The 21858-nt window shown below is 47.2% G+C and overlaps 11 protein-coding genes across 11 annotated transcripts; 7 read left to right on the forward strand and 4 right to left on the reverse strand.

Moving 5' to 3' along the window:
- Positions 1–3280: 3280 nt before the first annotated feature.
- IAQ61_006038 (uncharacterized protein) lies at positions 3281–5212 on the forward strand (the record flags this gene model as incomplete). Its single annotated transcript, XM_003835890.2, has 1 exon — positions 3281–5212. The coding sequence occupies one exon, from the start codon at positions 3281–3283 to the stop codon at positions 5210–5212; it is 1932 nt and encodes a 643-aa protein (XP_003835938.2).
- Positions 5213–5754: 542 nt separating this feature from the next.
- IAQ61_006039 (uncharacterized protein) lies at positions 5755–5952 on the reverse strand (the record flags this gene model as incomplete). The annotated part of the gene is made up of 1 exon (XM_003835889.2): positions 5755–5952. One exon carries the CDS (start codon positions 5950–5952, stop codon positions 5755–5757), a length of 198 nt encoding a protein of 65 aa, XP_003835937.2.
- A 1973-nt stretch (positions 5953–7925) lies between these two features.
- Positions 7926–10326, forward strand: IAQ61_006040 (uncharacterized protein). The gene is made up of 5 exons (XM_003835888.2): positions 7926–8591; positions 8677–8935; positions 9004–9222; positions 9279–9487; positions 9558–10326. The coding sequence occupies exons 1-5, from the start codon at positions 8238–8240 to the stop codon at positions 10239–10241; spliced, it is 1725 nt and encodes a 574-aa protein (XP_003835936.1). The 5' UTR covers positions 7926–8237; the 3' UTR covers positions 10242–10326.
- Positions 10327–10636: 310 nt separating this feature from the next.
- Positions 10637–11448, forward strand: IAQ61_006041 (uncharacterized protein; the record flags this gene model as incomplete). The annotated part of the gene is made up of 4 exons (XM_066097037.1): positions 10637–10746; positions 10790–10931; positions 11071–11093; positions 11239–11448. Coding segments are annotated over exons 1-4 (420 nt in total), but the record flags the coding sequence as incomplete, so codon positions are not given.
- Positions 11449–13125: 1677 nt separating this feature from the next.
- Positions 13126–14037, forward strand: IAQ61_006042 (uncharacterized protein; the record flags this gene model as incomplete). The annotated part of the gene is made up of 1 exon (XM_003835886.1): positions 13126–14037. One exon carries the CDS (start codon positions 13126–13128, stop codon positions 14035–14037), a length of 912 nt encoding a protein of 303 aa, XP_003835934.1.
- Positions 14038–14211: 174 nt separating this feature from the next.
- IAQ61_006043 (uncharacterized protein) lies at positions 14212–14853 on the reverse strand (the record flags this gene model as incomplete). Its single annotated transcript, XM_003835885.2, has 2 exons — positions 14644–14853; positions 14212–14569 (listed from the first exon to the last, which is right to left on the reverse strand). Exons 1-2 carry the CDS (start codon positions 14697–14699, stop codon positions 14212–14214), a joined length of 414 nt encoding a protein of 137 aa, XP_003835933.1. The 5' UTR covers positions 14700–14853.
- Positions 14854–15499: 646 nt separating this feature from the next.
- On the forward strand, positions 15500–15832 carry IAQ61_006044 (uncharacterized protein; the record flags this gene model as incomplete). The annotated part of the gene is made up of 1 exon (XM_003835884.2): positions 15500–15832. One exon carries the CDS (start codon positions 15500–15502, stop codon positions 15830–15832), a length of 333 nt encoding a protein of 110 aa, XP_003835932.2.
- Positions 15833–15855: 23 nt separating this feature from the next.
- Positions 15856–16842, forward strand: IAQ61_006045 (uncharacterized protein; the record flags this gene model as incomplete). The annotated part of the gene is made up of 1 exon (XM_003835883.2): positions 15856–16842. One exon carries the CDS (start codon positions 15856–15858, stop codon positions 16840–16842), a length of 987 nt encoding a protein of 328 aa, XP_003835931.2.
- A 171-nt stretch (positions 16843–17013) lies between these two features.
- Positions 17014–19042, reverse strand: IAQ61_006046 (uncharacterized protein; the record flags this gene model as incomplete). Its single annotated transcript, XM_003835882.2, has 2 exons — positions 17014–18788; positions 18850–19042. 2 exons carry the CDS (start codon positions 19040–19042, stop codon positions 17014–17016), a joined length of 1968 nt encoding a protein of 655 aa, XP_003835930.1.
- A 120-nt stretch (positions 19043–19162) lies between these two features.
- IAQ61_006047 (uncharacterized protein) lies at positions 19163–20552 on the forward strand. The gene is made up of 2 exons (XM_003835881.2): positions 19163–19445; positions 19503–20552. Exons 1-2 carry the CDS (start codon positions 19329–19331, stop codon positions 20493–20495), a joined length of 1110 nt encoding a protein of 369 aa, XP_003835929.1. The 5' UTR covers positions 19163–19328; the 3' UTR covers positions 20496–20552.
- A 658-nt stretch (positions 20553–21210) lies between these two features.
- Positions 21211–21598, reverse strand: IAQ61_006048 (uncharacterized protein; the record flags this gene model as incomplete). The annotated part of the gene is made up of 2 exons (XM_003835880.2): positions 21211–21306; positions 21371–21598. Coding segments are annotated over 2 exons (324 nt in total), but the record flags the coding sequence as incomplete, so codon positions are not given.
- Positions 21599–21858: the final 260 nt, after the last annotated feature.

The following is a 21858-nucleotide window of genomic DNA, read 5'->3' on the forward strand; positions in this document are numbered from 1 at the left end:
ATAAGAGCCTCCTTAAGAATCTACTTTAATATATCTACTAATACAACTCCTTCTATTTTATAAAAGTCCTACACTTTTAACTCTAGTACTATATTATATAGATAATTAAAGTCTATAATACTAATAATATTAGTATTTATACTCTAATAATACTCTACTATACACTTATACGTAAGCGTAAGTATTATAGCGTAGTCTATATATACTAAACCTATTATTAGAAATTAGGTCTTAGCTATACTAAAATAAGCCTACGCTCTATAAGCTATAAAATAATAGAATAAAGCCTTAATAAACGCTCTATATAATCCTATCCTAGGAGAAACTAATAGCTTAGGACGCTTACGTAGGTAAGTAATATCTAGAAGTAGGTCTAGGTTACACGCTAAATAATAATATTCCTTTAGTATAATATACCTATTAGATACTAGTAGTTTATGCTCCCTAAGCTTAAATAAGAACTCCTTCTAATAACAAGAGCTATTTACTATACTTAGGATAGAGTAGTTAGTCTAGTTACAGGATTCTATTTCTAGTTTTATCTAGAACTTTATATATTAGCTACTGCTATCTACCTTAGTATCTTAGCTTAGTAGGACCTCTTGTAATATATTATTATCTATAATAACTATATTACCTAGCGTTATTAAAGACTGCAACTATAACTATAACTATAACTATATAGACTGTATTAACACCCTATTACGTAGTAATTAGTTCTAAGTAGCCTACTTTAGAATTATAAAACCCTACTAAGAACTCTTTATATCTTAACTAATATTACTACCTATAGACTTATATTGCCCCTTAGAGTTAAATAGCTAATATAGTAGTATAATAACTAATAGACTAGTATAGCTAATAGCTCTCCCCCCTTAACTAAGTTATTACTATATATCCCCTAGACTTTTAGTTATTAGGATCTTCTATATAATAACTTGCTTAACGTCTCTAAAATTAATCCTAAGGCCTAAAGTAGTTATAGTAAATATAATCCTAATATTAGAAGAGGACTTTAAAAACTCCTAGTAAGTAGTATCCTAGTTATATAAGGCTACCTAAGCAGTATACATACTAATAATATTAAGGACACTATACCTAGTAGTAGTTAGATAAGGGCTATACTAATTACTTAACTATAATAGTATATCTATAGCCTAAGCTATAGCTAAGTAGATAGACATAATCCTATTAATAAAGATAATTATCTTAGGTATCTATTATAGTATTGCTACTCCTTTATAGACAGCGTCTACTAATAGGAAATATAGGCTATCCTAAGATATTAACTTTCCTTAAGGGATAGGTACTACTACTAGTAATATATCTAGTTAGTCTACTAATATCTAAATAATAGCAGTTTAATATATAGCGTTACTAATAGATTAGAAACCTATAGTTAGTAATACCTTCTACTTCTCTTTGTTATTAAGGGTAGTAGAGCACCTAAACTATATAATATCTAGATATAATATAGTCTATAGCTAGCTAAATAATATAAATACTAGGTAAAAGGTCTCCTATTATAATACTAGATAGCACTTATTAATAGTAATAAGACTAACCTGCTCCTAGAATAAAGGATCCCTTAATACCTAATAGAAAGCTTAACTAGAAGCCTATTCTAGTCCTATTAAAACATACGTAAAGTTACTACGCTAGACCTTTAATAAAATATAACGCTCTACAGAATAAGTCCTTATATTAACTAGGTAAGGTATAGCTCTAGGAAACACGCTAATATTAATAAGTTGCTTATCTCTAAGCTTTAATAAAGGTATTAGCTATAGGGTAATCTTACGCGTTAAGATTAAATAGGCGTAGAAGATTAAGCTCTTACTAAAACTAGTATAGGTAATTAATAACATATTACCCCTACTATATATTAACCTCTATAATATCTAGACTTATTAATCCTAAGGAAAGCGTAGGCAAGATCTATTATATAATAGTATTACCTATAGAGATATATAGATAACCTCCTCTTATATACTAATATTTATAGGTTAATAAGTAAAGTTAATAATATATAGTAGGTTAACTAGAGGTATACTAGGAATATTATTAATAAATTACTATAGTAAGTTATTATTATCCTAGTAAGTTTCTATCTAAGCTATAGCTACGCAGTTTGCAGTAGTAATAGTAATCTTACTCTACTTTATCCTTAGGTCTCCCTTCCTCCTACTTACTACTTTCCCCTTCTTCTAGCCTATAGTAGTAAGCAACTTAAACCCTAGTTAGCCTAGGAGTTTATAAGAGTTTATAGGAGTTCCTAGGAGTTTATAGGAGTTCCTAGGAGTTTATAGGAGTTTATAGGAGTTCCTAAGAGTTTATAGGAGTTTCTAGGAGTTTATAGGAGTTTATTAATAGCCTAGTAATAGTAATATATCTAACTATAATAAGCTATAGTTAGATAAGGAGTTTATAAGTAACCCTAAAGTTCTTATATCTTTAGTAGGGCTAACTATTATAATACTAATTATAGCAGGTCTAGCTAGTATAATTATATCTAGTGCTAACTAATAATAACTAAATATCTACTACTATAACACGCTATTAGGCTTAAACTTCTAGAGGTGTATCTTAAAGCGTGTAGGAAATAGCTCTAATAGTTACTAGGCTTATAGAGGATATAGTAGTAGCGTAGTAGGTAGGTTATTAATAGCTATAAAACTTTTAGACTTAGGACTTTAAATTACACGTATAGGTGCTATAGTTTACTACGCCTACTTTGCATATATTAGATAAAATTTATACTATTAGATTTAGAATCTTACCTACTTTAAAATAAAAACTTTTAGTAATAATAGTAGTACTATAGTTAATAATATTAATAAAAATATATAAAGAGTAAAGTTTATAAAATTAGAGTACTACTAAAACATATCCTATTTTTCCTTAGACGCTCTGCTAACGCTTTACACATAATTATATAAGCAGGATCTTATTGGCTTAGGAGTTCTTAGTTTAACGCTAGCCTTTAGTGCGAAGCTAAGCGGAGCGTCGGATTTTGAGATAATATGTTTTCCGTATTCTATAACGAAAAGAGCTAATCCCCGTACTACAGAGCCGCCGATGTACAACCGAACCAGGCCGAGACTATCTACGAGATACAATATGTACAGTACCATACTACCAAGCTGTGGAACCGGGGGCGCGAGAAAAGGCCTCGCACCTGTCGCGAGCCAGATGTCAGTCCATGCATCAAAACTGACCCATTTTGAGATATTATATTAGGGGCAGAGACACTGCTTTGATTGAGATACTAACAATCTCCATGATGCATACTTCACACTGGTTACTGTCAACTTTGACAGCCTGTCTCTCTTTATCAACTCTCGTTGCATCATTTCCTGCAACCGACCAGCGCTCGTCAAATTCGAAACGCAATACACCGGCTGAACAGAGCGTATTCTTCGACATCACTCGCAGCGATGTAGAAGCTAGGATTGACAAACTAAAAGCTGACGGATTCCGACCAACTTCCCTAAGCATCTATGGCTCGCCCAATGATCCAAAATATGCTGGTATCTGGACAAAGCAGGATGGCAATCCATACGAGATTTCCCTGGGCATCAGCGAAAATGCCTTCAATTCATGGGTGGAGCGACTGAGAGGCCAAGGATATACTTCGATACATGTCGCCGCCACCGGGCCCCCTTCTAGTTCCGTTTTTGTAGGAGTGATGGAGCAGATACCTTCGGTTCCCGGCTGGACCCAAGATTGTGGTGTTCTGGACCCTTATGCATGGATGGAAACATCACGGAACTCCGCAATAGTGATCAAGGCCGTGAGCATGTATGGCATGGAGAACAATCGTCGGTACTGCATTCTCGGGCACGCGAACACGAACAACCAGCAACAGGTTGTGTATTACCAGACAGACTCGAATAAGTATGATTACAAGAAGTTAGAAACTGAGGAGACTTCGAAGAGGTTTTGGAGACCGTCTTTTATTCACATATCAGAAGACAACCTCCTTACGCCTATCTTTGAGGATACGAGTGTCGGAGAATGGGTCATCCGTACTGATCTGACTGCATCGCAATTGGAGTCAGAGATTGCCGCACAAAGAAAAAAGAACATGCACGCTATCCATATCTCTGGTGCAGGCTCGTCGGATTCAAAATTTGTCATGATCTTCGCAGAGCAGTTAACCCCTCTAGGGCGTGATTGGCACGCCACAGGCAATGTTACCGGCTTCAGGGACAATAAGGCGGTCAGTGATGCGCTGGACAAAGTCATGCAAGACTTTATGCAAAAGAACGGTGTCCGGCAAGCCCAAGTCGCCGCCGCTGTCAATGGAAGCGTCGTGGCTTCCCGGGCCTACACATTGGCTGAGAGCAACCGCGCCGTCACCCAGCCATCAGATATGTTCATGCTCGCGAGTGTATCCAAGGCCTTCACATATGCCGCAGTAGACCACCTCATCTCCACAGGCCGGCTTAACCTGACAACCCGGGTCTACCCCCTCCTTGGCTACAACCAACCCGCAGACCCTCGCTCGCTGGACATCACCGTACAACATCTCCTCGACCACACGGCCGGCTTCGACGAAGCCATGTCGCCCAACATTGGCCTCATCTTCACGACTGTCGCCCAATCCCTCCGACAGTCCACACCTGCCACGATACGCCAGGTCATCGAGTACCTCTACGGCCGACAACTCGACTTCACACCCGGCGCGAGAAGTGTGTACTCAAACTATGGGACGATGTTGTTGGGCTACGTCATTACGAATCTTACCAACGAGACATACATGTCCTATTTACAGAAGAATGTCCTCAACGGCTTGAAGGTGGAAGTGTATGAAACAGCAGCAGACAAGCACGTCAACGACCGCATCGTACAGGAAACAAAGTGGTTGGGCGTTTCTGCCTTGACTCCGCAATCCGATGTTAAGGTGCCCCAGGTGCACGGCGGCGACGGGTCCATCAAAGAAGAAGCAGTCGGTTCGATTGGGCTCAAGGCTTCTGCGGAAACGATAGCCCGCTTCCTCGGCAATCATGCAGCCTATGGACTTGGTGGGCGAGTGCCTGGCCAAACGCGTGACGGCACACTTGCGGGTGGGCGCGCGATGGCAGTTAATATGGAGCAGTTGGACTGGGCACTGAATTTGAATACAAGGCAGTATTTGAGTGAGGAGTGGTGGGATCGCCTGGTGAAGCAAGACGTGCAGGATATTTTTCGGAATGCCGAGCTAGCCTAGGTAAATACCGATACCTACCGGTACCAGTAGACCTAGTTCATTTTCCCGTAACCTGTGGGCATGCTTTGAAAGTAACAAGAGGAGCTTTCGTGCTATACCTTGGTTTTCAACATCAATTGGTGTAACAAGATAGATGCCAACTCGACTTCCTGATGGCAACAACCTAAAATGCAGTATATAGAGGATTTCAAGTAGATCCAAGGCGTCCCGGCGCACCCCATCCTAGGAATAAATTAGAACGCGAATAGAGGTCTGTAGGATTGCTTAAAAGCTAATACTTTGAACGCTTCTGCTTAGGATAGTGCTTAAGTAGCTGCTTGAGCTTGTCGCTATGCTCGTCCAGCTCACGATCTTGTTGCCTTCTTTGCAGACTGCAAGCTACCAACGTCAGTAAAGAACATATTAGCGAAGCGACATGACATACATCATGCTAAGGCTGCAACGCACTCTTCTTATACAAGGTCCAAGTAATTTAAGACAGACCTCGCTCTTTGCTGTGCCCCCTATGCCTTTGAAAACTAGCCACTTCTACTCTATTGCATCTACACAGCTGTAATCGATTTCAGATACGGATGTCGTAACGCATCCAACGCCACGGGTCTCTTGTCAGGGTCAATTATCAGTAGAGTTTCGATAAAATCTAGTAAGGCCTGGGGCAACGGAGGATCCGGGATCTCCTCTAGTTCCTTACGCCAATAGCCCCTGCCGATAAGCTTCATAGTACCAAGCGGATGATTCATAACGGCTAATTGCTCCGCAAGTTCAAATTCCTCTTTGTACGTCTCGCAGGTGACTTGATGACTTAGCGGGCCAACAAGACAGATGATTTTTGCAATACGATACGCCCCGGTGTGTCCTTGAATGAGCTTGTTGCCAGAACCGAAGAGACCTAGCGGTGAGAGTTTGTATCACTACGGTACAAAACTGGTTTACAGTAGCCATATTTATCTAAAGTAGACTAAGAAGTAGTTTAGGTAGAAGAAGTAAACCTAAATAGGGTTTACTATACTATGTATTCTACTTTTACTTCTACTTCTATTAATCTACTAGTATTACGTAGTAATAACTAGTTTCCTACTAACTATCTAAGTATTTTACCCCTCTTTTCTTTAATCTTCTTCACCACCTCTACCACCTCTACCACCTCTACCACCACCTCTACCACCTCTACCACCACCTCCACCACCTCTACCACCTCTATCACCACCTCTATTATTACCACCTCCTATTAGTTAAAATATCATGACTTATTATTATATCATATGTGCGTATAGCGTGAAGCTAAGTTTCTCTACCCCTTTTAGTCTTAGTTAGGTATTATAGCGCATAATAGAAATAAAACTACTTTTTATACTTAATTTAAACCCCTACTATTAAAGTAAACTACTACTTTAATAAAAGTAAACTACTACTTTAATAAAAGTAAACTACTACTTTAAACCTATTTACGGGTATACACAAGGGCAGTTTACACCTATATAGTAAACCCCTAGCGTAACATTCTACAGTAAACAATTTTTTACCGTAGTGTATGTCAGCTTCTCAATTAGCTTTCTCTCTTCTCTTGAATCTTCGGTGATGAACACTGACAGTTTGTCCTACGCGTAACGCCATGAGCGTGAAAAAGCAGGAAGTAATGTATATAGGGAGGAGAGAGAACCGTACGCTTAAGACTGCCGAAATCCCCCTGGCGCGTTAACAGCCTAGCTATACTAGGTAGTTATTGATAGAGGTTCTAGTATAGTTACCTTGGCTAAAGAAAGCGCACCCAAACACATGGCTTCTTCTTACAATACAGTAATCTGCTGTCACGGATCCTTAGCGTTCACCTCCGCAGAGACTGGATCATTATAATCCCGCGCCCGAAGCTCCGAAGCTCCGAGCCCACTCATGAATTCATTATACTTGGTTGCATTTAGGTACTATGCTTCCTAACGACTCAATACAATCATCGATTCAGGCACTTGAGTGTTCCCTAACATCTGCTTATTGTATTATCGTCACATGTAGCCTTCTCCTATATAACAGCATGCAAAACATAACTAAAGAACTACCATACTGCAGACTTCTATCGAGAACCATCTCGCGCGTCATGGCCTCGGAGACAGAGAGACAGACAATTCTGGGACACCCACAAATCTAGGGCGTAGGTATCTCTATGAACGCTGATTCTACATAATGATGGTAGTTACGTCATGACTAACTCGCGACATTAGACCATCTAGACCACCAGCAGACCCCAAACGCAAATACCTCAGCCCATACTCTAACACATCCATCGTAATTCCAGATTCCCGTACCAGTGCTGTACCTAACGTAGAGTATTTTACTTCCGGCGCGCTCCGGGTCCGCGATCTACCCTACGCACGCTGCATGTGTAAGTACTCGCACTATCAGACTGCGAACTCCAGTCAAGCTCAGGGTCCCCAATTATGATGGCTTGTTCCCGTTCTTAGCGCCGATCGAGCATCGTCATGGACTTTTTTTTTGGAGATAGGAACAGACACTGTCGCCCTGTCGTCACCGCGTTCAATCTGTCGCATTATCGCATTGTCGCTCTGTCGCTCTGCAGCTTCGCCGCAGCAAAAGGTGTTGCTCATTGAGATTACTTTGGATAGCCGTAGTTACGTAAACCCGGCTCATGGGATGGTAGGTATGGCATATTTGTCGGCGTTGGAGCATGCGCTGAGCATTGACCCTGGGCTACGCGCTGCCTGAGGCCTAGGCTATCGACCATGGACTAAACGGGTTGTCAAAATGTAATGATGTCAGGCTTTGGGGTAAGATCGGGAGATTTATATTTGAGCTTTTCTGCTTCTTGCTTAACTAGGTGACACCTTACGGGACTACCTAGGGGACACGTTTCGCGACATACTCCGTGCGTGGAAGAGAAGTACAAAAGGTCTTGTCAATTCCTTTGGTGTTTTAAATCTTTTTAACCTCTTTGAAAAAAAAGAATCTCAGCCATCTTTCTCGCTCTTTGACTTTTTTTTCTGCATCCTTCCGATATAGGAGAACGCATACCATGGTCGCAGACCTCATCCGCGACTCGGCATTCGGCCATGTAGTCCGCCTTGTCTCTCGAGGCAAATTATTCCCCTACGATGAAGAGAAGGACCCAGAACTTTGGAAAAAGTATCTCAATGAGAAGAAATCGGGGCACGCGGCGTATCATGGAAGCACCGAGGCTCCCAAGGAAGAGGTTGACGAGTTGAATCAAGCGCGTGGACTGCGTGCGCGCGAGGAAGGAATGAATTCAGAGTCATCGTCGCATACACAGATTGCAGAGGGGTTCAATGAAGCTAGTGGTGTGCGCGTGGATGCTGAGAAGGGCAAGGATGTTCATGTCATTGATTGGTATGGTGACAATGATCCGCAGGTATGGTTGATCTGAAGACCCCCACCAGAAAACCCCCACCAGAGACACTCGGTGTTATAACGATTGCATGCTCACCAAAACGTAGAACCCGAGGAACTGGAGCCGTGGGAAAAAGTACTTCGTTACCGCTGAGATCGTCCTCCTCACTTTCTCTGTCTATATTGGCAGCGCGATATACACGGCCGGTCTGCAAGACGTCATGATAAAATTCGGCGTAGCTCAGGTCCCTGCTTTATTGGGCTTGACGCTTTACGTTGCCGGCTATGGGCTCGGGCCTCTGATATGGTCTCCCATGAGTGAGGTGCCGCAAATCGGGCGATTGTGGGTGTACATTGGAACACTTTGTGAGTTGTCCCACCGCTTATATAACAAGGACCGAGGAAGAAGTTGGAGACTAATTTGCGCTGTGTAGTTGCCTTTGTGTTTCTCCAGTTCCCTGTCATTTATGCGAGCAACTTCGGCATGATGTTGGCGTTTCGCTTCCTGACTGGGTTTGTTGGATCTCCGGCGCTCGCGACGGGTGGTGCTACCATTGCTGACATGTATCGACCCAAAAAACAGGCCTATGGCCTTGCTATCTGGGGAATTGGTGCAGTCTGTGGTCCCGTGTTAGGTCCGCTCGTAGGTGGCTGTAAGTTTCCCATCATCGAATTTCCCTCCGTTTGGCCTTCAGCTGACAGGATGTAGTTGCTGTCATGTCAAAGGGCTGGACGTGGACTATTTGGGAGCTCATGTGGCTCTCAGGTTCCACGTGGGTCGTTTTATTTTTCCTCTTACCTGAGACGAGTTCACCAAATATCCTGCATCGTAGGACTAAGAGGCTGAAAAATCTAAGCGGCAACGACAAATTGACTTGTGAACCGGATATGATATCTGCCGAAATGAGTACCAAGGACGTAAGTTGACCGCCCATCTCTCAGACACGACCCTCATTCCACACCGAGTGTAGCACTAATGCAGCACCAGGTCGTAATGATGAGTTTAGTCAAGCCCATAACCCTCAACTTCACCGAACCCATTGTTCTTCTCCTTAACCTTTATATTGCTCTAATCTACGGTTTGCTCTACATATGGTTCGAGTCTTTTCCCCTCGTCTTTGTCGAGCTTTATGGTTTTAATCTCGGCCTGCAAGGCGTCGCCTTTCTCGGTATCCTAGTTGGCACCTTTGTCGCCGTCGCCGTCATCTTCGCGTGGAACTACTTTTATCTCGAGAAGCAATTCGACGACAATGGCAACGTCGTTCCGGAAAAACGGCTCATTCCTGCCATGGTCGGATGTTTCTTCGTCCCCATCTGCCTATTTTGGTTCGGCTGGTCGAGCCGCCCAAGCGTGCACTGGATCGTCCCCATCATCGGCTCGAGTTTCTTTGGCATCGCTTCCTTTTCGCTGTTCAACGCCGTGCTCCCGTATCTCAGCGACGCATATCCGGATTCCGTGGCCAGTGTGTTGGCGGGTAACGATCTCATGAGGAGTGCGTTTGGGGCGGGGTTTCCGCTTTTCGCGGGCGCAATGTATAAGAATCTGGGAATTGATTGGGCGAGTAGTACGCTGGCGTTTTTGGGAATCGCCTTTATCCCGATTCCGTTCGCGTTGTATAAGTGGGGGAGGCAGATTAGGATGAAGAGTAAGAATGCTAGGAAGGATATATGAATGGTAAGCTGGGGTGATGTGAGATTATCTTTCTTTGTATATCATATCATAAAGTAGCATCGTAGGCTATGGGTATGAATAGTTGATCATGAGCAGTTTATGAGTATCTAATTTCTGTTCAGTTTGTTCACTGAGTTTCCCATGTATATTGCAATATTCGATGCCAATACCTTTGCTTACGCCTTCCAGTACTACTGGCACGAGTGACTTCTCACACGTAGCGGCAATAAGCAAATCAAATTGCTACCAAAAAGGTACACCAAGACAACAACATATGTTTCCTTAATGCAGCCGCCACTCAACATACAGGACAGTTCCACGGTAACCCTACACAGTAATTTTCCCCTTCTCAACATGCCGTCCGGCATAAAAGCACCAAGTAAGACCGCCACTAGGTCCATCATCACATGACTCTACACATATATTACCTACATATCACCAATACTTCAATTCTCCAATCATGTACGGTAATGGTCATTACCTTGACCTTCGCTACGATAGGAACGTACATATCCATGATCTTCGCTAACGTGATCGACGTTGCATAGCCTCAAACGTTGGTGGTCAATTCTCCCAGGGTGGTTATGGGTTTAGACATTGCCATGGAGGGAGAGAGAGTATGTAGTAGCCCCGACTCGCAAGCACCAAGATTGACAAGCGAGATTGGAGTGGCTGCCTTGGCATATACAGGTATGTACACAGTATGCACATCGGTGTTATTCTTTGACATGGTCATCTTGCCTAGGCAGAATTTCGGTACTTGGTATTCTACGCCTCTGGCTAGCCTGATTTTGGTAACGCTGAGTTAGGTTACTACTTACTTGGTTAGTGCCAACGGTCTCTTTATCGGGGGTAAAGCCTTCCCTCATCATGTTGGTACGGATGTAGGGTATCGTCTGATAGTTGATAAACTTCGAGGTAAATGCCTCCAATCTGCGAAGACCATTTTCTACTGTTCAACCTTTCGGAATCACTGTGCTCGGATAAGCATAACCAGCGCAAACGTGGGGCATGGAATGTGGCTGCCGTCAACCCCATACTACCGGTAGTAAAGATGGTAGAACAGAACGGCCGAGGCCAAAAAGTTGAACCTGATCGCCGTCCCTGCGCCCCACACGTCTATGGCCCACTAGTACTGTCGGAAGATCCCAATTCTACATGCATATGTACCGACAAGGCTACCTACTATCTTAAAGTTGCGGTCGCTGGGTCTCCGATAACCTATACCAGTACCTGTAAGCACGGGTCTAGTATGGTACAACCAAAGAGCCCACAGGAGGGAAGTGCTAATTGTCCTCGCCACAATGGACTAATCGTCCTCACTCTTACTAGTGTACCTTGACCGCCTAGCAAATTAGTACTCGGCGCTATGTATCTTACGCGAAAAAATATATAAGTAAGCATAAATATCTAGGGTTAGAGTAGGGTAAGGGTTAGAGTAGGGTAAGGGATGTAGAATATATAAGAAATGTTACATTCACTGCTAAGCCACTAATTCTCTAGCTATACCTAGATAGGAAGGGCGAGGACGGTTAGTCTCTTGTGGCGAGGACAGTTAGCAACTCCCGCCCACAGGATGCCACGATAGACGCCCAACACCACCCCTCTGGGCACACTGCATGCCATGCAAATAAGAGTGCAACCCACATCCGCACCACTCAAGTCCAAGACGACCCCCCCAGGCAGTTTGACAAAGCAAATGCACGTCAAACAGACATTGCTGTGTAATCCCATCAATTGGCCAGTCATACGGCCGTGGCCTGTTCCACCATGACTGCGGCCAAAATACGGTACTACATAATACCAGTACGGCTGAACTCTGAGCCTCGAGTACCTTGAATCGGCTCGATTACAATGCCTCCGTCTTTGACTGGACCAATTACTTTTCTTGCCCTAACCTACACATTACCTTCCCCATGCAGCCCCGTCTAGGACCGAAAACACGCTCAGGGGAAAAAATTGAAGGCTTCCTCGCAGCTGCTTACGGTACCAATTCCTAAGTACAGTACCTCCGACATGGGAGGGCCGATCAACAACCAGTCCCAATTTTGTCTTTGCCAACCCTCCCTTCTCTCACCGAACGCTGGTGCTGCTCTCCGTGGCCGCTCCCAATCTCCACCAGCTCCCCCCAATCCAGCGTCAGGCCCGCCACCCGTAAATCCTCCAAACGCGTTGTGACGACTCTTTATTTCCCTTTGGATACAGCGAAGGAAAAAGTGGGGGATGGGGGAATGGAGGCTTTGTATAGTAGTACGGCGGGTGGTGCGTCAGAGGGGACCATGTGGACCTATGGGGAGCACTAGCGAAACGGCGGCTAACGGGTTTGGAAAGGGACTAACGAGAATGGGAGATAGCACGTGGTGCATGGTCATGCTTGCCCATGTGGTGATCGCACGTTGGATGGGCGGGTTCGAGGTGAGGGGAAGGGGGGGGGGGAGGAGGGGAGGAGAGAGAAGGTATAAAGAGGGAAAGGCGGTGAGCGCATGGTCTTCGTTTGGAGTAGAGTGATGATTTTCTTTCCAGGCTTTGTTTAAGATTGACTTTTGCCTGTCTTCCATTCCATACCGTGTCCTATAGCTTCTCATTCCAAAGCGGTTTTGCTTCTGTGTTGAGGGTTCAAGATCCATCATCATTTGTCGTCTGTTTGACTTCATAACTTCGTCATTTTCAGGTACCACCAAGCCCGCGGACACAACTTGCATTTTATTTCATTTTCCCTTCCGTGGCCCGCTGGCTGTACCGCTCCGACTGGTGTTGGGCAACAGAGGGGAATTGCTGTGTGGGAAAGTCTATTTCGCAGCTCTGGGCTGTACCGGTACCTGCCACGATTTTTCCACCAGACACACGATAGCCCATTTTGAAATATCATTTGGGCCTACAAAAGATGGAGCAGGGAAACAACGAAAGCACACCGTTGCGGGACCTGCAGCAGACGTTGATGAAAGCCACAATGTTCTCCGCCACGCAACTCGATATCCTGACAGCCATCCTCACGCTGGTGCTCCCTTTACTCGCAGCCTTCTACATCCGCAAAGACTACAAGGCCTTCCTCGACCTCGGACCCGGCGGCACCCCATCGACGCCCCTCGGCTACCTCAAAATTAAACTCCTCTCTCTAGTCTGCCTGCGGAACCCTCTCGGTCCCATCCCCATACCCTCCCACTTCCGCCCCCAGCAAGGCTACTTCCGCGACGACCTGTTACCCAGACGCCTTGGTGACCGGCCTGTGGTACGAGGCATTGCGCCCCAGCGCCAACAGACGGAAAAGAGCGGCGAGAAAGTCTACGCACGACTGGTGGAGAAGATGAAGGGCCTTGTTGCCGACTCGAAGAATCAATTGATTGAGCAGACTTCCTGTTTTGAAAAGCATAGCTCGGGCCTCTTCACTACCGTGCCTATTACACGAGCGTGCGGTGGGGAAATCTGCCACGCCCATCCTTCTGATGGCTCCATGCACATGACCATGCACCCGGCAGATGCCAATCTGATTATCCGAAAGGGATGGGGTGAACGTCATCCGCTTGCGAGGGGAGGCTGGTGTCGACGTTTTGTGCCTAGGGAGTTCATGTTGATCTATGCACCCCGGGATGAGGCAGAGGTGGAGATTGTGCTGCACATCATTGCTGCAGCGGTTTGGTGGGCTAGTGGCGTTGATATCAATAGTGATGAGGAGGGGTCGCGGAGGAAGAGTACAGATGTGGAGGTGATTGGGAAGGCGATGAAACAGTCTGAGTGCTGGGCGTGCAAGGCGCAGAGGTGTGGGAGTTCGGTGGAGAAGATGATGAGCGACACATGATGGAATGAGCTGTGAGTCCAGCATAGATGGCCACTTCAACAAGGCGTTTGGGATTTTTCAGGCGTCAGGATGATCGGACGGGAAGCTGGCGATTAGGTGCATTTGTTGTTGTTTACCAGAAAAAGGCCCCAATATGATTCACATTCGATATCCATCATCCAATGCACCCATGCTCTACTGTTTCTCTCCACTCCTCACCCACTCCTCGTACTCCTTCCTCTTCCCCTTGACGTCCCAGAAGCCCTTTCTTCCCTCTCCCTTCCCGCCAATCCCACTGTCTAATCCTAGGAAGGCATAAGGGTCGCCCTCACTGAGCACCTCCTCGCCCTCTCGCGTGTATTCGCCCTTTCCACGCCTGCCCGTGCGGGAGAGCTGGCCGGCCCATTCCGCGTATCGTATCGGCTTAAGCGGGGCAAATGACACGACGATTCCGAGGGAGAGTAGCGCGATGGAGGCCAGTAGCTCTAGGCTTATATCGAGGGGAAGCGGGGTGGATTTGAAGGTTGCTGTGTGTTCGTGGGTCGAGTATACACTGCAATGTGGGTGAGTATGGCTGGGAATGATGAGGCATATCTATACAGTATGTATATAGAGCTCTGGACGTACGCATGCGTTAACAGCATCGCGCCAATGCCATTCAGGACTGTTCCTAGGAAAGCCATGGTGGAGGGCTGGAGTGACGGCTGTTTTGTGTGGCGTAGAAATTCCACTAGTGATTGTATAAGCTAGTAGCGGCACTCTCTCCTTGCATAGGCCTTTGAAGATGGCACTGGTCGGTGATGCGACGAATGGGTGGTTAGATGCGATGAAGGTGCGACCCCGTCATGTTAAAGCGATGAGCTTCCCACGCTACCTAAGTTACGGTACCGGTAATCTTGGCGCCGTTAGTTAGACCCACCACAGCGCTCTCTTTCGTACAAGTCCCCCAGTAAGTCAGTCACAGGCAAGATCAATGGCATAGTACACACAATGATTTATTGTGCTCATTACATGTGCCAGGGTCGTATGTAAACCGCCATCCTACCTGTGTCGTGTGCTCTCTACTTGGTGCTAGGGCTACCCAAGGATCAAGGCAGCAGCATTACCGTACCCCGGCAGACCATTGGCTGCGTAAGGGTACCAGCTCTACCGGTACATCAATCTCGCACGACGAAACTCGCCAACATCGTGAACACGGTGAACACCATATCAAAGTTTGTTGACCGGACACGGAGATGCGGTGCGGAGGCCTTGATCACCGACTGTGTTGGGCGGAAAGGCATCGGACATGCTGAATCAAGTTTCACAAAGGGATCGCGCAAACAAACGTCTGATCAAGAACTGTCACGTAGATACATGCTTTGTGCGTTGCGTTAGTTGTCATTGTTAATTGCTTGCATCACGAGAGAGGCAGGAACGTCTCTGTTGTATCATCATTTTCTTCCGCATATCCGCCATCTTCTACAACACACAAATAGCAACAATGGCGACCTCAGATTCACCTCCCGATACCAAAACTCCCCTCAACATCCTTATCATCGGCGCAGGCGTGTGCGGTCCAGCCTTTGCCCTGATGCTCATGAAGTCTAATCCCTCTCACACCATTACCATCGTTGAACGTTTTCCCACCCTTCGCACTGGAGGGCAACAAATCGACCTGGAGAGCCAAGATATACCCATCACTAAAAAGCTTGGGCTTTTGGACACCGTTGCTAGCTACTGCGTCAAAGAGACGGGCATGAATATCGTCGGCAAGAATGGAAAGTGCGTGATGGATTTTGGTATAACGGCTGCCGGTGAAAATGCAACAAGGTAAACTTGACACATGAGTACGAGTTCATGAGAGGCGACTTCATGAGCATGTTTTTCTCGGGGACGAAAAAGGAGCGCAACAAGGCAGAAGCAAAAGGCATCAAAGACGGAGGCTTCACCTACATTTTTAATCAAACCATAACAGCGCTCTCGCCATCTACATCCCCACAGACTCCAGGCGTAAATGTCACCTTCTCCAACTCCCAAACCGCCCACTTCGACCTCGTCGTCGCAGCAGACGGACAAGGCTCTCGCACACGGAAACTAGCCTTTGGTGAAGAAACCAGCTCTTCAGCATTCAAGTCACTCAACATCCACGCTGCATTCTACAACATCCCGCGGCACCCCACCGAATCAAACCTCGCGCGCATCTACATGGGACCCAACCGCAGAATGTACCTCACCCGCACCGGCGACCGTCCAGAAACCCAAATCTACCACTTCCTCATGGACGCCACACCACAGGAATCCGCCCATCTATCCGCAACCTTCAAGCGCCCACTGGCCGAGCAAAAAGCCGCCTGGACGCAACTCTTCCAGGACGCGGGCTGGGAATCACCGCGCTTCCTAAAGGCGCTGCAAGACGTAGACGATTTCTATGCCTGTGAGGTTGGCCAGGTCAAGATGCCGGGCCAGAAACTGCACAAAGATCGTGTGGTTCTGCTAGGTGATGCCGGGTATTGCCCCTCTTTGTTCACGGGTATGGGGACCACGCTGTCCTTGATGGGCGTCGCTGGCGAGCTGGCGAGGAACCCGCGGGATGTGGACAAGGCGCTCGATGCCTATCAGGAAGTCATGAAGCAGCCTATTCTGGAGTGTCAGAGGCTGATGCCGGGGGTGGCGAGCGGTTGGTATCCGAAGTCGGAATGGGCAATTTGGATGTGGAATAGCGTGTTGTGGGGTGTGGCATGTTTGAAGGTGGACAAGATGGTGGCCTGGGTGCTGGGTTCACTGCCTGCTTCCAAGACGAAGTGGAAGATACCAGACTATGAGGAGTTGATGTTGGATAAGTAAGTGAGTTGCTAGAGTATCGTCTAACCTTAAAGTTAATTTTAAAGGGTATCAGGTTTGTAAACATGCATTAGCGATACAAAGGGAATAAGGTGTAGTAGTCAGGGGCATTACGCAAGAAACATAATGAATCCTAAAATTCCGCTCAATCATCGGCTCTGCCTATGCAAACATCTACAACTTCCTTGACCTAACCAAGCCCTTCTTGATACCCGTAAGCTCACCACCGTAGCTCGCGCTCCCCTTCGCAGCAGCCTTGCTATCAAACACAGGCTTCATACTCTTGAGCTTCTTCTGCTTCTCCTTGTACTTCTCCTTCTTCTTCACCCTCGGATTCCTCACGCTCTTCTTCCGATGTGGCGTCAAGCCCTTGTTCTTCGATATCTGGTAACTAATCATCCTGCGCCCGTCATCTCCCACCACTTCTTCCTCGACAACCTGGGCTCCCTCCTTGGCGGCAAGAGCGTAAGCGGCTGCACGATCGAGCTTGGCTTGCTTCTTCTTGTCAGAGCGTGCGGCTACCATGTCGTAGTAGCCGTCTTCGTCCCCAAAGTCCTCGGGGCGCGGTGGCGCAGGAGCGTCGTCGCCAGAGCTTGCGCCGTCGTCTTCGCCGAGGGTTACGCCAGGGCCAGCATCCTTGTGTTGGCCGCGCTTCTCGGCTTCGGCTTGGAGACGTGCTTGTCGGTCCTTGAGGCGCTCGCGATGGGGTATGTCTGCGTCTCCGCCGCCACCTTTGCCTGCTGCGTCGCGCTTGTTGGCCTTTTGTGCAATTTGCGAGGTGTAGAAGCGGAGAGACTTCTTCTTTTTGGCTTTTTCGGCGGCCTCGTGTGCGGTGAGTTCCGTCTCTTCACCAAAGTCTGAGTCGTCCGCGTTTAGTAGATTGAGCTTGGCTTCGGTGGGCTTCTTCTTGCGGTATGCCTTCTTGAGTGCAGCCTTGTCTGTCAGGGAGTCGAGAGATGCGAGCTCCTGCTCTGCCTTTGCCAATTTAGCAGCTCGGCGTGCTGCTGCTTCTGCTTGGGCAATTTCCGCCGCTCGTTCAGCTTTGGTCTTGCTTTTCTTCGTCTTGAGGTCAGCCACATCGATATCGGATGGCGCATTTTGATCTGAGCCACCCTCTTCGACAACGGAAAGATCGTCAACATTCCCAGTGTCAACCAGGGGATCGGCAAAAGGCATGCTCTCGATTCGAGTCCACATTTTCTGACACTTGAGTAGACTCTCCATCACGGGGTGTTCGTGTAGTTCGGCGGGATCCAAGGCAATGACTGGTGAGCCGTCGTTGCTCGCAGTAGACCCCAACACAGCGAAGTACATGGCCATGGCCGCAAGATACGCTGCGCAAGCGCGATACTTTGTGATTGCCATGGGAGTAGACCAGATTTTCCGTTTTCCCGTCTTCTCAGCCTGCATTTGGAGCAGCCGTTCAGCCGCTTTGGCAGACGCAGCTAATTCATCATGCAGCGGTTGTAGCCTTAGGTATTCTCTCGCAATGTGCTCGAATTCAGGGTATCGTGTGCGCATAATCTTCAGGCGCTCTTCCTCAGACATGTTCTCGGTGATCTGAAGTTGAGGCAGGACCTCCGTCACTATTGCGCCAGACTCTGTATCCTTTTCCTCGTCCCGCCCAAGCCACTCTTCTTCGTCAAACCCAAAGTCGGCCTCGGTCATGCTCTGGAGCTGCTTCTTTTGTATGCGCCGCGCCTCTGCTTCTTCGTCCAAGGCATCCTGCTCGGTCTCGATCGCATCGGCGTTGTAGTAGTCTTTCTTTGATGCACCCCAGGCGCCCACATCCAACTCATCCTCATCAACGTTAGGTTGTTGCTGTTCTCCGTCATCGGATTCGGCGTCTGCTTCACTATCGTCTTCAACACCGTCCCCGCTGTCGTCATCGTCGTCGTCGTCGATGCCATCGTCGAGCACCTCCTCGTCCGATTGCTCCAAGAACTTGTCTAATGCACGAACATCAGCCGTCTTCTTCTTTTTCATACCATACCATCTGAAATCACTGACCCTCTTCTTTCCACTTTCTCAGCTTCTTTGCGGCTGGACCTTCGTCGAGCAAAATCTTTTCGCGGTTGATGAGGAACTCGTCCTCGGAATCGGCGACATCCTCGTAATTGGTAATGGTCATGTGCGAGTCTTCTTTCCTTGACTTCTTTGACTCGCCCGACGGACGGCCGCTTGCCTTCCTCTTTTTCGCCATTTTGGATATATGCGCGCGTAATGGCAATTGGTGAGAGTTTGCAAGTGCTGTTGCGCTCAACTTTTTTCAGATACGAAATCTTGGCACACCCGCGGAGATTCGGCGTTCCAGGGTTATGATCCTCTCCAACGCTAGCCACACTGGGCCCAAGTGTCTGATGAATTCACATGCAGCTATAACAGTGTCTGTTCATACAACAGCCTCAATGCGACTGGAGCTGCGCCGAAGTGTATCTCGGCAGCTTGTACCCTGATTTCTGATTTCTGATTTGCGATTTCTCATCCTCATGTCTCAATTGCTTCTGACAGCTACGGTCGTGCTCCTCATTCTGGTCGGAATCGTCAGTGCCGATATCATGGGATTTGCATTCTGGAAGAGCAATCAGTTCCAAGTCGAGGGACAGGTGAGATACTCAGGATACCTACAGTAGATAGCAATATCTTACTAAACCTTATTATAGACGGTGCTTCTTACTGGCTCCTCCCAGGGTATGGGTCGCGAAGTTGCTCGATTACTATCTGCTCGCGGCGCAAACCTCATCCTCGTCGCCCGGACTACCAAGAACCTCGAGGTAGCTGTCGAACACGCGAAGGCTCATGCAAGGAACCCTGCGACTCAGCGCTTCACTTTTATTTCGGCTGATGTGACCTCCGAAAGTGAAAATGCGCGCATCGTGTCAGAGGCCATTGCCTGGAATAATGGCAAGATGCCAGAGATCGTATGGTGTATCGCAGGGTCCGCAAAACCGGGGCTATTCATAGAGACCAGTACAGACACCTTGCGGACACAAATGGAGCTGAATTACTTCGCTGCGGCATACCTAGCACACGCGACCTTGAAAGCCTGGTTCTACCCCGAACAACCGTATAAGCCACACGGCAAAGGCCAAGCGCTGGAGCCTCCCAGGAAATTTATCATCACATCATCTGTCATTGCCTTTATCAACCTCGCAGGCTATTCGCCTTACGCTCCGGCCAAAGCAGCCCTACGCTCTCTTGCCGACGGTCTACGCTCCGAAGTGCAGCTATACAATGCTGCGCGGCGTTCAAAGAGCCCCGGTAGCACTCAAGCACCTGCACCATTCGACGTCGACATCCACCTCATTCTCCCTGGAACAATCCTCTCTCCAGGGTATGAGAACGAAGAGAAGACCAAGCATGCCGTAACTCGTGAGCTTGAGTCTACGGATCCCAAACAGACGGAGCTCGAGGCTGCCACAGCTGCGGTACAAGGTTTGGAGGCTGGAAATTTCATGACAGCGACCAATTGGCTCGGAGAACTGATGCGTTTGGGTACGCTGTCTGGGAGTCAGAGGAACAACGCCATAATCGACACCATGGGCGCCTGGATCGCAACCATCGTGTGGCTTTTGGTTGTTCCAGACCTCAACAGCAAGGTTTGGGGCTGGGGTAAGAAGAACGGGATGCCCAAGTTCAGACGCAATGCACAGTAATGATAGTTCAACATCTCAAAGCCTTAAATACGGTGAACAACTATACTTTCTGGTCCTCTTTTCTTTGAAGAAATAAAAAAGTTCCGTTTTTGAGGATACTTTTCGAACATTCCGCGCCCCCATGCGTCTTACCTTTTTTGTAGATGCCAAACATGGCGCGTCCTCACGTGACGCACCCACTCAATTGTTCATCTGGACATCCCCTCAACTAGGTATGCACGTAATTGTTTCCCTTTGCTGTTCGCAATACTTCTAGCACTTGTTTTATCTCCATTCAGGCAAAATACCCATTATTAATGATGCCAAACAAATCATGCGACTTGTTCACTCACTGAACAACGCGTAGCTACGGCCTCACCAAACACCGGCCACGCCCATCTCATTGATAAGGACGCTCATGACTTCTACCTCTGTTTCTAAACAGACGATTACAGTCCAGTCCAATATTTGTATATTCGTACCAGAAATGCTATCACTGTCTGCGTCAGACAAAGGCAGTATCGGCACCACCGACGGAACAAATAAAATTGCCCGAGTTCGGACGACACGTGACTGGATTCAGGATCATCTTCCCCGTTTAGATCTAAGGTTACCGTACCGTAGTCACTACGCTAAGAACCGTCAGCAAACTAATTGCCACCACGTAGTGCCCTCGTATCAAATGTACGATGAACAGCTTCGAGGAAGCCATGATCGATACCTTTATAACGCGTATTCAGACGACCATAGGATAATCCAAAACGTATTTGCGCTTGGGAAGATGGCGGTTCTGAAAAGGCGATATAGATTTTAAGTGTTCGCAGACGGGTCGCTACACAGGTGTTTTCGCCGAGTCATTGCTCACTGCAAACTTTTTCGTCCATATTGACGCTTACGAAAGAGGATGTAGAGGGAAAGTTCTTCATGTACATCTGCCGACAGCTGGCGGCCTGTTGAGTCTCAAAATCGGACTTGGGACTTTGAGGCTGGTCTAGTGGAGCGTCGTCGGAAGCGCGCCGCTCCCACACCATGCCATATTTTATATGAAATGCCGCAGCGGTCCGCAAAAAAAGCGGAGTCTTGTGAACAAGATCCACCGTTAAGTTAGAGTCCATCGGGGCTATCTGTGCCACCGCGCATTCCAGTTGGCTACAGATACAACACAAAGAGCAGCCCAGCACGCCATGCACAGGCTCGCCCTAGCACTCTCCACTCATGCAGCCTTCATATGACAAGGCAGGTGGACATGTCGCGTAAACAGGCAACAAAATCATTGTCCGCATCCCGTACAGTGAATACTCGTCGCCTATAAATTACGTTCCTTGCTCGACCGGGCGTATGGGAAATCACTATACGCAAGGTGCCTTCAGGCTGCGGTGCCTGC

The sequence above is a fragment of the Plenodomus lingam genome (assembly GCF_022343315.1).
Source record: "Plenodomus lingam strain CAN1 chromosome Unknown contig_23, whole genome shotgun sequence".
NCBI lineage: Eukaryota > Fungi > Ascomycota > Dothideomycetes > Pleosporales > Leptosphaeriaceae > Plenodomus > Plenodomus lingam.